The sequence below is a fragment of the Ipomoea nil genome, unplaced genomic scaffold (genome assembly GCF_001879475.1).
Source record: "Ipomoea nil cultivar Tokyo-kokei standard unplaced genomic scaffold, Asagao_1.1 scaffold3401, whole genome shotgun sequence".
NCBI classification, from domain to species: domain Eukaryota; kingdom Viridiplantae; phylum Streptophyta; class Magnoliopsida; order Solanales; family Convolvulaceae; genus Ipomoea; species Ipomoea nil.
In genome coordinates this window covers 901,733-916,615 of record NW_017619829.1, presented here as the reverse complement: position 1 = coordinate 916,615, position 14,883 = coordinate 901,733, and the positions used below count along the sequence as shown (strand labels likewise).

General features: G+C 33.8%; 1 protein-coding gene across 2 annotated transcripts; it reads left to right on the top strand.

The window, feature by feature from the left end:
- Positions 1-8,717: 8,717 nt before the first annotated feature.
- Positions 8,718-14,405, top strand: LOC109171259 (protein SAWADEE HOMEODOMAIN HOMOLOG 1-like). 2 transcript variants are annotated; one of them, XM_019320325.1, is made up of 9 exons: positions 8,718-8,957; positions 10,587-10,672; positions 10,791-10,836; positions 10,922-11,072; positions 12,530-12,593; positions 13,317-13,368; positions 13,438-13,581; positions 13,791-13,910; positions 14,014-14,405. In XM_019320325.1, the coding sequence occupies exons 1-9, from the start codon at positions 8,904-8,906 to the stop codon at positions 14,077-14,079; spliced, it is 783 nt and encodes a 260-aa protein (XP_019175870.1). In that variant the 5' UTR covers positions 8,718-8,903; the 3' UTR covers positions 14,080-14,405. The 2 variants fall into 2 exon arrangements, with proteins under 2 accessions (XP_019175870.1, XP_019175869.1); XM_019320324.1 differs by having other exon boundaries at positions 13,317-13,581.
- Positions 14,406-14,883: the final 478 nt, after the last annotated feature.

The window sequence follows — 14,883 nt, the reverse complement described above, 5'->3', positions numbered from 1 at the left end:
ATAAGTCAATTTTGGCTTATTTGATAACTATTAATTGTTTGATTTAGTTAAAATATCAATATAAATGTTTGGTTAATTAGCTTTTTGCAACTCTAAAATACTAAAATTCAAAAAAGCTACTCCAAGCAACTTTTTCAATTAATTATACCAAACAGTTATCAGCTAACAGCTAATTTACCAAACACTTCTCTACAATCAGTTAATGTTATCAACTATTTATACCCTCTAATTAACACAATCAGCTAACAGCAAACAACTATCAGCTAACAGCCATTTTACCAAACAGGGCCTATAGTATTCCTATGTTCCATTTTATGTGTCTGATTCAATTAATGAGGTTTGACTGAAATTATTTTTAATTCAATTTTTCATAATACTAAATTTGGTATTAGTATAAAATATTTATATATTTATACAAAAGTACTATTAAACACAAAAAATTAAATATAAAAATAAGTAAAAAATATATACTAAAAAATAAATAAAGAAGAAATAGATGATTTGTCCCATGAATAATAAGTAGGATAGATAAAATAAGATAGATGGAACAACAAATTATGAATTTGATCAGTTTTTATTTTTCAACTTTCTTGAATTCACTAAATTTAGTCCAAAATGTTTAAAATATCTACATACAGACAAATATAAAGTTTAGTAAAATGATAATATTCTTAACATTTCGTACATGTTGAATTTACCCGAGTTGAAAAAGTCTGAGGACAAAGAAAAATTGTTAAGCTGTGCATGTGCAAAAGTTTAATTAATTATATTTTCTTTGTTATATTATGAGTCTGTTTGGTAGCTTATTTAAGAGCTTATAGCTTATTTTAAGCTACTAATAAGTTATAAGCTCTGTTAGTAATGTTTACAAAATAAGTTCATAGCTTATAATAAGAACTTATTTTGAAACGCTACTTTAGGTAGCGTTTCAAAATAAGCAAGTAGCTTCCTAACATTTTTAAAGTTTTTTTCTATCTTTGTCCTTATTATTTTAAAGAAATGACATTTTTTACCATTCCAATTAAAATCATTTTCTCATCTCATTAATCCGCAACTTTCACCACAATCATCATCATTATTATTATTATTATTATTATTATTATTATTATTATTATTATTATTGTTATTATTATTATTATTATTATTATTATTATTATTATTATTATTATTATTATTATTATTATTATTATTATTAGGAGATTCGCAACAATATTGCTATTTCATTATGGGATGCTAGATCATGATTATGCTAACAGTTTTATTTTAAAATGTTTTAAAAGACAAAAATATTAAATTTTAATATGTAAACAAACAAATTTAAATTTTATGAAGATGTCATCTTTTGCCTCTTTACATTTATCAGCTTATCAAAAAATTAATTTTACCAAACACTTTCAAGCATAACAGATAGCTTAACAGCTCTTTAGTTTTCAGCTCCTAGCTTATAGCTTTTCAGCTTTCAGCTCCTAGCTTATAGCTTTTCAGCTTTCAACTCCTGCTTCCAGCTTGCCAAACACAGCCTATATGTTTTTAATTTAATTTAAAAAGTATTTGTTCGAATCATTTATAATTCATATATTTACATGAATTAATTTAATATTGCCAATGATAATTTGAAAAAAACTAGCAAAGTTGATTGGTTCTCCGATGAAGCTAGAACCACAATCACTGATGTAGATGAAGAATAAGGTAAGTGATCACCAATGTAAAAAAAAAAAAAACAAAAACAAAAAAAAAAAACAAAAACAAAAAAAAAAAGAAGAAGGGAGAACTACATTGACTTTAATTCTTTTCAAGAAGATACAAAGGCAACTTAGTCCTGGTAAAACTAAGGGTTGTTTGGTTGACAGTTTAGCTCTAAGGAATGTGTATCAAAGTGATTGGTATTGTTTAGTTGATAGGTTTTTTAGAACACTACTATGGGTTTCAAATAAAATAAAGGTATCATCCCCATTCCCTTATTCCTTTTCATCCCATTTGATTAGTGTTTTTAGATTTTTTTTTTTTTTTTTTTTTTTTTTGGTTCATATTGGTGTTTTGGATGTCTTTATATTAGAATCAATTGTCTTGATTTTTTGTACTTGTATTTTTAAAATCTTTATTCCCATTATAAGATTATACATAACCAAACAACATCCAAAAAAAAAACATAACCAAACAACATTATTGATAATCATTCTCATTCCACCCTACTACCAAACATACAAAATACTTTCACTAAAACTCAATACCATTACCAAGTATCTGATACCCATTCGGATTCCGATTCCCATGTGCGAACCAAACACATCCTAAGTTCAAACCTTTCTTCATTCTTTTACATAATATATATTATACAAAAAAAAAAAAAAAAAAAAAAAAAAAAAAAAAAACTATAGAACTTTAAAATTTTAGACACTAAATTTAACTTTTTTGTTTAATTAATATTTATATAGATTTTTAAATTTTAAAAACTATAAAATTTTATTATATTTAAAAAATTAAATGTTACCAGAATAAAACTTAAAATGAAAAAAAAAATCTGATTAACCGAAGGTTCATGAACCACCAAGAACCATATATTGACAGAATGACAGTTAAACTTATAGTTCATACCATTTATAAACTGTTGGATATTTCGTTGGTAAAACCCAATAATAATCCTACAAAATAAGAAGTATTATTTACAGAAAATATGGGAAGGAAAGGGTGAAGAGGTACGGTTCAGGTTGATGTAGGTGGTTAGCACAAGTCGAGCGAATTACTTTTTCCTTAAAACCTTATTTGCTACCTCCCACAAGTACTAGGAGCGTTGTAGCCTAGGTTTCCCATGATAAAATGTGCTACGGTTCAATGTTTGAGCACCCAAACAAGGAATCCGACGAATTAGAACAATGTGATGAACACAATTGGTTAAAGGAGTAGAGACAGAGGTAATGAGTAACTTCATTATAGCATTTAAAATGCAACCTTTTAACTCGTGTAACAACAACCCATTAGATGAACACAATTGGTTAAAGGAGTAGAGGCAGAGGTAATGAGTAACTTCATTATAGCATTTAAAATGCAACCTTTTAACTCGTGTAACAACAACCCATTAACTCTTCGTGCCCACAGGCGTCGGCGTACACGAGCTTAGACTTGAATCAAGCATTTTCAATCTCATTTTGCAATTTAATTTGCACCCCCCCCCCCCCCCCCCTCTCCTCCTCCTACAAAGAACCTCTATGCTAGGTTTTAAAAGAGCTATTATATTGTATAAATAGTGGTGCAAATCCACTTCCCAAACCAATGTGGGACAAAAACTTCACTTTTTCCCTTCGTTTTCCAACTCAAATGGGTTTACTTTGAGAATCAATATCTCATTCACCCATTATCCATTTTGAGCGTACAATATCTCAATCTCTTTGTCTCACTACGAAGAACCCGAATCCACTTTGACCCGATCCAAATTGGAAGTGGACCCAACTGATAATTGTACAACGAAATAGCCACTTAACATGCCAGTTTATGCCATTTTAAGCTATTTTTTCCAACATAAACCGTGAACAGTCAGTTTGAAAATCGTGAATTGAACTGCTACCACCTTTATAAGTTTTTGTTTTTGGTCATACTTGTTAGAAATAATTATTTCCTAACAATGATTTATATAATAAAGGTTGTAATTCCATAAGGTACTCACGTTGATGATTAGTGATGTGTAAAGGCGGAATTACTGGGTGAAATTCCCTCCCTCTCATTCTGTTAAAATTTAAGTTTATAAGGGTTAAAAGATGTATAATGGATAAGGTTATGGGCTTCACAATCCTAAAGGAGGTCACATTCCTAAAGGGATTTCTATTCCTAAAGGAGGTTCCACATTCCTCTTGAAAGAGGGTTTCTCATCACATCTATAAATACCCAGGAAAACTCTAGGGATCTAAACGGTTTCAAATCTCTAAGTCTTCTAGTCTCCGTATCATCAGGAGGTGAGTAAGGTATACGGATCAGAGAGGTGAAGCATTATATTCTTGATTCATTCAATCTAGAGATTACATCTTCAATGGAACCAAGTAAGTCCTATATTTCCTATTTAATTAAAAGTCAATGATCATGAACATTGTTTAGTTGATTGATTTGATTTACATGCGATCATTGTTAATTGTGCTTCCGCATTTAAGTTATAGCGCATTAAGGATTATCTAACAATACTCTTATGTAGTACGTATTGTCAATTATGACAGAGTTTTTGATTATTTTTGTACTAGTGATACATCGCCTAGGATATATATGTAGAAAAATTGAGTTATATAGTTGCAGAACAGAGGTGCGTTGAAACTGATATTGTAACAATTCTGATTGCAGACACAAGACATAAAAGAAAAGAATAGAAGGAATATTTGTTAATGATTATACTTAAATTCTGTATTGGTCTTGTCATAACAAAACTTGTCCTAAAGCCTTATATAGGTTTTCTGAGCAACTAGAAAGTAAGATCAAAGCATGAAAGTATGATGTTATAAAATAGGATATTTGACTAAAGTCACTAAACCAAAAGAATTAATCAACAAGAATTAAAAATAATAATCAGAATGAGTCAGTCCAACATCCTCCCTTAATTTTGATTTGGGAGGGCATTTACTCCAAGTTGATTCTCTAGCTTTATGTAGGTTTCAAACTTCATTGGTTCCATTAGAATGTTTGTAATTTGACCTTCCGTCTTACAATACTCCAGGTCTCTAGCTTGATCATTCCTTTGTTAACTTGATCTCTCAAAAAAGGATAGCGTATGCCTATATGTTTACTCCTTCCGTGAAATACATGATTTTTAGCTAAATTAATAGCTGATATGTTGTCCATATAGATCTTGATTGACATTCCCTCTAAAATCCAAGTTGGCTTGTTAGTTATGCTGTTGCAATATATTTTGCTTCACATGTTAATAATGCATAATCATAACCTTGTCATTGTTTAAATCCTATTTGCCATCAACCTCACTTTGTACCTTCCAACCTCACAATTTGACTTCATTTTGCTCTTGAAAACTCATTTACATCAATGGGATTGCGACTTCATGGAAGATCTTCTAGCTCCCGCGTTTTATTTTTCTCAATTGAAGTCATCTATTCATCCATAGTTTTATTCCATTTCAGATTTTGAATAGCTTCTTCAAATTTAACAAGTTCAACTTCTATTAACAAAGCATAGTGAACCAATTAACCATCATCACTGATTCCATCATCACAGCTTACCTCATAATCTTGTAAGCACACTAGCATTTGCCTTTGTCGTTATAATATCTTTGGTTGTTAAATATGTGTTTTAAGTTGTAACAGATGCTACAACACGAGGTGGTTCTGCTACTATTTCTGTTGGAACTTTAGTAGCAACATGTTCTTCTTCAAGAACATAAACAACTTGTCTTTGTGGATCTTGATGAGCATTCACACTCCAATTTCATGCTTCATCTTCTGCAAAGGTAACATCACGACTGATAATCACCTTCTTTGCCACGGGATTGTACAGTTTATAGGATCTTTGCTTGTAACCTAAGATGATTGTTTTCACTCCTTTATCATCAAGTTTAATCCTTATTGCTGCAAGTAAATAGGCGTATGAAATTTATCCAAACACCTTTAAGTGTTTCACATTTGGTTTGAATCCACTCCAAGCCTCAATAAGAGTTACACCAAACACACTCACATATAGTAGGTGATCTATTCAACAAATAAACTGCACAAGAAACTGCTTCAACTAACTAACTCAAAAATAATTTAGCATACCTCTTGCTTTAAGTAGACTTATTGTCATATCTAGTATGGTTCTGTTTCTCCTCTCGGCCACTCCATTGTGTTGTGGAGTGTAAGGAAATGTAGTGTTGTGTTACACCCCATGTTTTTTCACAATTAACTATTAAAGTCATTGAATGTCTATTCACCTCCACCATCAATTTGTAGATTTTTAAGAAAATGACCACTTTGTTTTTCAACAATAGCTTTAAATCTTAATGCAATCAAACACTTCTGTTTTTCGTTTCAACAAATAAATCCACATTTTTCTAGTGAAGTAATCAATAAATGTAAGAAATTACATTTTACCACCAAGTAATAGAATGTTCATTGGCCCACATACATCGATATGGACAAGTTCCATAGTTGTTTTGCACGCCAAAGAACTCCCAATAATGGTAACATATGACTTCTTTCAAGAACACAAGCTTCACATAGTTGATCGGGAGCGCTCATACAAAGTAAGTCCTTTACCATATTTTGTTTGACAAGTTCTTCAAGGCTTTGGAAATTTAAGTTCCTAAAGCAAAGATGTCAAAACCACGAGTCATCACCCACAATTGCACTAGAGCATTTATATTCACCTTTAGAAATATCAATTGGAAACATTCAATTCTTTGATAAATAGGTTTTAAGAATTAGGGTACCTTGTTTATCAAAGATTGAGAACTGGTTTTAGAAATATTCATTACATACCCTTTTTCGGCCATTTGCCCCATGCTAAGTAAATTATTCTTCATGTTAGGTACATAGAAAACATTAGAAATATATGTGTGATTTTCATTCTTCAATGTGATAAATATTTACCCTTTTTCAGTCACTGGAACGGTCTTACCATCACCAAACTTGACAGTTGTGTTGAATGATTCGTTAAGCTCAGCAAACAACTCTTTCATGCCACACATATGATTTGTGCAACCAATATCCAAATACCATGTGTGTCGATTTGAATTATTATTTGATGAAGAAACCACCAAACTAGTTTGGTAACACTTCCAACATCATCTAAGTTACTAACCTCTTGCGCATAATTAGCAGCTTGTTTGTCATTCTTGTACTAGCATTCATTTGTATAGTGGCCACGTCTATGACAACAGTAGCACTCTACATTTGTTTTTCATGTTTCCCTTTACGGTGTCCACAACCTCAACTTTTCGAAGTCTACGTGTTAGGAACTTTTTGTAGTGTAAATTGTTTTATTTTCTTTTTTAATGTGTTTTCTTTTATGTAGGCAATCAAATTCATATTCGTATATCTGACAATGTTGAAGGGTCATCTAGGAATATTAACATTTCTAACACCGAAACTGGTAATTTTTGTAATATTGGACATTTATTTTATAAGACAAACCTTTGGAAGGTATGCCTTTTATGCTCATGCATGAGACTAGTTTTTCAATTGGTCAAAATACTACTTCTTGTATATTAGACTCAGGTGCAACTTCACACATTTGTGCGTCGTTGCAGGATCTAAGAAGTAGGGAGTTAGCTGAGGATGAGATTGCTCTCAGGATGGGAAATGGAGCAAGAGTTGTTGCATTGGCTATTGGAATCTTATCTATTCAGTTGCCGTCAAATCACAATTTAATTTTAAAACACTGTTTAATTATGTGTTCCTAGTATTTTTAGAAACATTATTTCCATTCCTGTATTTCTTAAAGTGAATTATGAATTTTCTTTTCGAAATAAAGAACATTATAGACGAAGGCTCTTGAAAATTTCAAAAGAAAAGCGTGATTTTGGTCCACTTCACCGTCCTATTTATGGACGACCGAGGTGGGAAATTTCGAAATTCGAAAACAAATCCCTAGGCATTTGCTCGCAATGCGGCACGTGGTGAACGGATGGATTAGAGCATTGACCGGCACAATCCACCGTAGGCCGGCGTTGCATAGAATCTCGGCCCAATGAAGGCCTTTTAATTGTGATCTCCACTTGGATTTTATAGTTCGAGCTCCTCAAGAGGTTACCCTATCTTAAGACACGGACTAGGGGGGCTACTTGATAGGGAGAATATACCCCGGCATACTGACCCATACCTATAGAACACCTGCTCGGACCCGACTCTACAGGTTGTGGAGGTTTGTTTTCAATCCAATCCGACTTGAGAAGAACACACCTAACCAACCTGACCTGGGAGTTAAGTAGCCGATTGGCTTAACGGGCTTCTACTCTAAACCTTTTATGCTCGGGGCGATCCGGCTGATTGGCTAGAGGCCCGAGCCCACGATATAAGCCCTTAAAAGGGCACATTGGTAACAAAAGCTTGATGGCTATTGACTAATCAGATATACTTCTACTGGTGTACGCATCTTTGCAGGTCTCCGAGGGCGCCGAGTGCATGAAGAACGTGTGATGTACATGCCGACCTGTTGGCATATTCTCCTCCATTCTTCTATAAATACCCCGCTAGATGCTTAAGGAGGGGACTTTTGGCTCTCCCTCTCTCTAGAGCATTTATGTGCTCAAGAACCTCCAACATTTGGTCACAGTAACTCGAGCCACCATTACCAACTACATTACTCAATAATATATGAATATGTATATCCAATAGAATTTACCACATGAGGAGTATAATTTAATAATGTGGAAGGAGGACCCACTTTAAAAAGTTCAAGATAAAGATACCCTAAGGGCATCCACAATAGAGATTTTGGTGTGATTTTTTAAAAGATTTTGGTTGAAGTGGAAGAGAGAGAATGAAGAGAAGGATTGAGAGCTTCGTGGAAGAACTTGGTTTTTAGTCTCTAAAGTGGCCTCACCAAATATGAAAAGATATTCCATTGGTCGGCTGAGGCGCAACAATAGCGCTTAGCTGAACATGTACACTGCACGCACTAACAAGACACATTACCATAGTTTTTTTTAAAATTTTTTTTTAAACTCAATTTTTTTATTTTTATTTTTTCTCTCCCATCTCCTTACTTAGCATCTTAAAAATTGTCTTAAAATTTGTATTCCAAACCAAGTATTGAGGATGCTCAAATGAGAATGAAAAAGCATCCCTGTAACCCGAAAACAGAAGTTAAGAAGGCGCCCAAAACCCTTTGCCTGTCATCTCAAATTCTCAATAACTGAAACCTGAAAATCAATTCTTCCCGATCAATTTAGGGAGGACCAAAACTCATTCTGCCAAGAGCTATTGAAATTGGGTATAATGGATCTTCGTCCCAGGCAGAGACAACACTTCTCTGGTTTCACCGAAGCTGAGGTGCTTCTCCTCGCTCTCCTCTCTCTTTCTCTCTCTCTGTAGTTGTTGTCCTTACCCATTTCTCATCCCGTCCTAAATTTGAATTCTTTGCCACTGTTTTAATCTGGGTTTTGGAAATGGCGTAGTTTTTATGTTCGTTGGTGTATGGTGATTGTCTTCATGTTAACACCCTTAATCACGAATTCTAAATTGCGCATTGTGTTCTCGTTACTTTAGCTTTTGTGTATTTTTCGAAAGGGAATTTTTCTCGAGAGGTTATCAGCAAGGTTAAGTTTTGAGATTTTCCTTTTATTGAGTCTCATTGGTTGTGAAGATTAAGTGGTCTCGAGAGGATATCAGCAAAATATGATTTGTGTAGCACTCCGGAGTTATTTGTAAGGTGCATTTCGGCTATTTGCTTTTCCATCAGTTACTCTCTTGCTTTGACAAGAGAGGATGAATTCACCATTTCAACACTGAAATGATCAGAAACATTAATTGCTTATGCAATAACTAAGTAACAGCTCTGTAAATATAATTGGATATAAATTGTGAAACAAAATAACTTTATTGTGTACGTGTTGTGGATTCATGTCATGAATTAGTTTGCTTATATATCTTACATTATATTATGGAGTATATTATACTGCTATTTGGTCATGCTGTCAACTTTATATTTTTCTATTGTCAGCTGTTAGTCTATGCTCAGATTATGTTCTGAGTGAAATTGAATGCCTTTGTCTTGGCTCACACTCCACAGCAATGCCTTAGGTGTGACTCTTTCTCTTAGCTTATGATTGGAATGCCTTAAGTCAAGGGTCAGTGCCTTGTCATGAATTATAATGTACTTAGATTCTTATTGAGATAATTGTTTTTCACTGGCAAGATTGTGAGAAACTCTTCAATCAAAATTTCAGTTTCTATTTATTAGTTGAGAAGCTCTTGAATCATAGTGACAACAGATAAGGATTCAAGGCATGATAGTAAGTTAGTAACATTTATAGCAGAGCATTTATTTATTGAAAAGAAGAAGTAGAAGAAGAAACAGAGAGAATAGCTGGCTAGTTTTCATTATTTTAAAACAGTGATCCTATTTATTTGTTCCTTTTATTTAGAAGGATGGAAAGTAGGGCAATTAATGTATCAAAAGTAACCATCTAAAATGTTATACAAATTCCCTTTTATTTGCCTAGAATTTCAAGTGGAGATCCTTCACAAGTTAGTTTAGAAGAGTCTGTCTTCATACAAGGAATGCAGTTCTTGTTTGAGTGAATGTTTCAGTCTCTTTGATCCCTTTCAGCTTTCTGACCGGTTATCAATCTGTGAGTAGCATTTAGATATTAAGTAGTCTTGCCAGTTTCTGCTTTATATGGGCTTCTTTCTCTCATGCATTCATGGTGAGTCATTTTCAATATTCAAAAAGCAAATGAAAGAAATTTATTACACATGTCAACCGTTTCACCCATCAATAGGCTAAAAATGTATTCAAGTCATGTCGGTTGTATTGTGATGCCTCTTTTTCATATTTGAGATATCATGACACACTTGGTGCAATCATATATTAGGATTGTCAAGGCTAGTCATATTTTATCACTGTCACTTATAGACAATGGGATTTTTGCTTTATGCTTTCTCTCCTAATTCAAACAGATTCAGAGGATGGACTTCTTACTTAGGGACTCAAAAGAAAAGGGTTTGGACCAAGACTTCTGCAAGAAATTGGCAAAGGTTTTCAAGTGAGTTGCTTTTTATGTTTCATTTTATTTTATTTTATTTTATTTCGTTAGTCAAACAAACAAATATGTCCACATTAGTTCTATATATGGTGGCTTCTTATTTTTGTCATGTTTTCAGCCGGTCCAAAGGTCGTGCAGGAAAACCTATTGTGAAGTGGACGGAGGTGCACATACCTGTCTCTTGAACTAGTTATGTCCATCTTCACCATACTCAAATCTATTTATGTAGTTTGTTATCATTTTATTTAGGTGCAAAATTGGTTTCAGAATAGGCAGCAAAACTGCCTCCAAACAGATACTCCAGCTGATGCCTTCAAAGTATTGCCTGATGATGTTCCAGAACCAAACCATCCAGACAAAGCAAAAGAAAACTCTCCGGTTCAAAAAGTTGTCTACATCGGTAAGTTGTTTTCTGTTTCGTTAGAAGTACTAGACATCTGACATGATGATATTTCCTGTTTACCTCTCTCTTTTGTTTGCTTGGGGGGAAAGCTGCATTTAATAAAGGATTGAGCTTTGTTGAAAACAAGAATGTTGTTATGTTCATGCCTTCATGGGCAAAAGGTTGCGCCAACAGGCAATGGAGATCATTGGAAGTGGAGGGCGGTTTGCCTATTTTGTGAGATTTAAAAGGGTGAAAGAAGAACAAGGAAAATAACTTGGAATTTTTGGGAGTTTTCTTTCTCCTTAATCATTGACTTAATTCTGTTGTGTTTAATTAGCAAAGAAATCCCACTTATATAGAGGGATTTACACGCAGTCAACAATCATAAAAAGGGAAAGGACTAATAACCAAAATTATCAAATAATTGCAAAGGAAATAGAATAAAATTCAAACTGCCAATCAATCAAAATAATTGAGAGAATTCCCGTGTCATGTCATCCCTCCCCTTCACCCATTGGTCATCACAATTATAACACTTGCCCATTTTTCTTCATTCTAACATTTCTATCAATGAGAGAGACTTAATGTGTGGGGGGTTTGAAAGGTGGTGGCTACTTTACCTTGATAGTGTTGCTAGATGGATACTAGCCCATTGAAGAGTGATGTTGTCCGGCACTTTGCTTGCATAATTTTTTATATCGCCCATGTTTCACGCCCGGCAACAGGGCCATTATGTTTAAGGGCAAAAGCTTGTGTCATCACTCATCAGGCGATGGAGATCATTAGAAGTGGAGGGTGGTTTGCCTACTCTGTGAGATTGATGAGGTTAAAAGAAGAACATGGAAAATTACTTGGAATTTTTGGGAGTTTTCCTTCTCCTTAATTTTGCTGTGTTTTATTAGCAAAGGAATCCCCACTTATGTAGAAGGATTTTCATGTGATCAACAATCATAAAAATGGAAAGAAATAATAACCAAAATTACCAAACAACTGTAAAAGAAATAGAATAAAATTCAAACTGTCAATAAGAATAATTGAGGGAATCAATATTGCTTTATTTTCCTTGATTTCCTGTCACATCAGAATGCTATTGCTTGATAACATGTATGGCTACATCCAAATATAGATCAGCACATACTGCTTGCAGTAATGGACATCATCTATAGTTAGGCATTTGCATCAATAGAGATATGGTCAACTCGTCTGGCATCTGGTTTTTTATTATATATTTGTGTAAACCTTCTGATTACCAGGTTTTGCTCTCTCAATCAAAGCCATAATGTTCTATTTCTTCTTACAAGTTTTTATGTGTGTGTTTGTATAAAACAATTTCCACATAGCCTTCAATAACTTTTTGGGGCACCTACCTAGTTCATTCTATTTGTTTTCAGGAATTGACTAATCTGCCCTTCTCTTTATATTGAATAACAGCTATTTTGATACTAACTGAGTGATGGCAAACTTTCTTCCAGCTGAAAAAGTTCCAGATCTGACAGAGTTAGAATTCGAAGCTAGATCTTCAAAAGACGGGGCATGGTAAGCATACATTATCAAGCAAGAATGTTTTGGTCATTTCAGTCAGAATTATTACCTGGGTACCTAGCTATTTCAGTATTACCTCATGCATGCATATCATGCCCTTGAAGCTTTACACTTAAACATTTAGACCGAATGTGTTTTCTCTTGAATATCACCTTTTGAATGTGCATGGTTCTTTACTTCTATGTGTCGCTTTTCTGTGTTGTGTGTTCTGCTATTGCTGTTTCAGTACAAAATCAATAAAGCCGAACCCTTCTGTATTTTTTGTTGCATGCAGACATCCAGTAGTTGATAGAATTTATTCTTTTAGCTAAAACGTTACCCAATAATGTACTGTGCTGCTATTCTTTAAGCAGAAGACTATTTTCTGGGAGTATAAATTACAGATGGAAAATATTGAAGGTTTGAAGTATTTAGTTGTATTGTCTTTTGTCAATAAAACATTGATTATGGCATTTAAAGGGTATGGTAATCTAATGAGAGTGTAGGTGAAATCATCATTGTCCATCTATTCAAAATTGAATGTCATCAATAGATACTCCAGCAATCTTGTTTGTTTCCGATTGAATAGTAGGGAATGCTTGGGTTTTATTGTTTTGTCCATTTTTCTGAGTTTTACTTGAGAATTTTTCCCTCTTATGTGTTGCCTATTGTAAAAAACTATGCTTCTTAATGGTATTTACGTTGGTTTATGTGACCCTTTTTGTGGGGACTTTACAGGTATGATATTGATTCTTTTCTCTCTCACAGATATCTAAGCTCAGGGGATGCTGTAAGTAATTATATTTGGATGGATTGCCTTCTGAATTTGAAACAATTTACCAAATGTCATATATTTCAGGAAGTTCTTGTAAGATTTATTGGGTTCGGGGAAGAGGAAGATGAATGGATAAACATTAGGAAGTCAGTCCGTGAACGTTCCATTGCTTTGGAGCATTCAGAGTGCAACAAAGTGAGGATTGGAGATCGTGTATTGTGCTTTCAGGTACCCTTTCCACTATCTTTTCGTGTACAATATTGCAAAAGAGTCTAGAGAACATGAGAGAAAATATCCTTTTCAATTTCAATCCTTTTCTAGGGTTGAAATTGTTCATTTACCATTCTTTGGTTGGGATTGATCCATATTCATTTTTTGAATCCCAAGAATTCCTTCATGGGCTAAATAAGTTTCTGCTTGATATATATATAACGCAGGAGAAAAAGGAGCAAGCAAGATACTTTGAAGCTCAAGTTACTGAAATTCAAAAGAGATTGCATGATATAAGAGGGTGCAGATGCCTATTCACAATTCGATATGTTCATGATAACACCGAGGTGGTGGATATTATGATTCTTCCTATAATTTGACATTAAAACATCCTGGCCAATGATTTAGCCTTTTCGACTACTTGTCCACTTTAACTGTGTCTTTGTGCAGGAAACGGTTCGGTTGAGGAGATTGTGTTTCCGGCCTAGCATACTGGCCCGCTCAGAGGAGACTTAGTTCCTATATGTATACTAAAGGGCCAAGAGTCAACCAGAACTCCTCACAAAATGGTCGATATTTTGAACTGTTTAGCACCGCCTGCCTGCTGTCTACATTTGTGTATAACAGACAGCTAAAAGATTTTTAGATTTTGACGTAGAACAGAACTATTATTAGCAGCTTCATCCGCTAGCATCGCATCCTAGAGCCGTTTTGAGTAATGATAGGTAGTGTGGGCTTTTTAATTTTGGTTGCAGATGCAAGTAATGATAGTGTGGATTGTGGACTATTATATTTATAGCTATTATGATGAATGAAGTTTCATCCTTGCCTTGCCTAGTTGAGATTGGTTGGTTAACCAGTTTGTTTTGGAACCTAACTTGCTACTTGTGGTTTGAATTTTACTAGTATGCCACGTGTGTGTTGCACAGACTAAAGATTTGAAATATTTAAATTATGCAATATTACTAAAAACTATTAATGTTATTAAATTTCATATATAAAAAGGGATATGAGACTCATTCATTCATATATATAATTTTGTTATTTAATAACTATGTCGATTTGATATGAAAAGATTATTAATATAGGTATTTGTAATTAAAATAAATTGATATTTTTTTTTTAGAAGAAGGAAGGGGGAGTACCCGAGCAAAACTCAAAACACTCAATATCTGGTGGCCTGACAAACTCAATCCAATCACAACGGAACGGTGATTAACCGCTTCCTTAGCCAAAGCATCTGCAACCATGTTCTCCTCCCAAGGGCAATACGAGATGTGTACCACCCAATTTCTTTCAATGCAATCTTTACAAGCACGA

What these genes read in the sequence shown, in the direction of transcription:
- LOC109171259 (XM_019320324.1), top strand. Translation starts at nt 8,904, where the DNA reads ATGGATCTTCGTCCCAGGCAGAGACAACACTTCTCTGGTTTCACCGAA. An exon ending in AAATTGGCAAAGGTTTTCAA is followed by an intron (nt 10,673 to 10,790) that starts GTGAGTTGCTTT and finishes TCATGTTTTCAG; the next exon opens with CCGGTCCAAAGGTCGTGCAG. An exon ending in TCTTCAAAAGACGGGGCATG is followed by an intron (nt 12,594 to 13,316) that starts GTAAGCATACAT and finishes GGGACTTTACAG; the next exon opens with GTATGATATTGATTCTTTTC.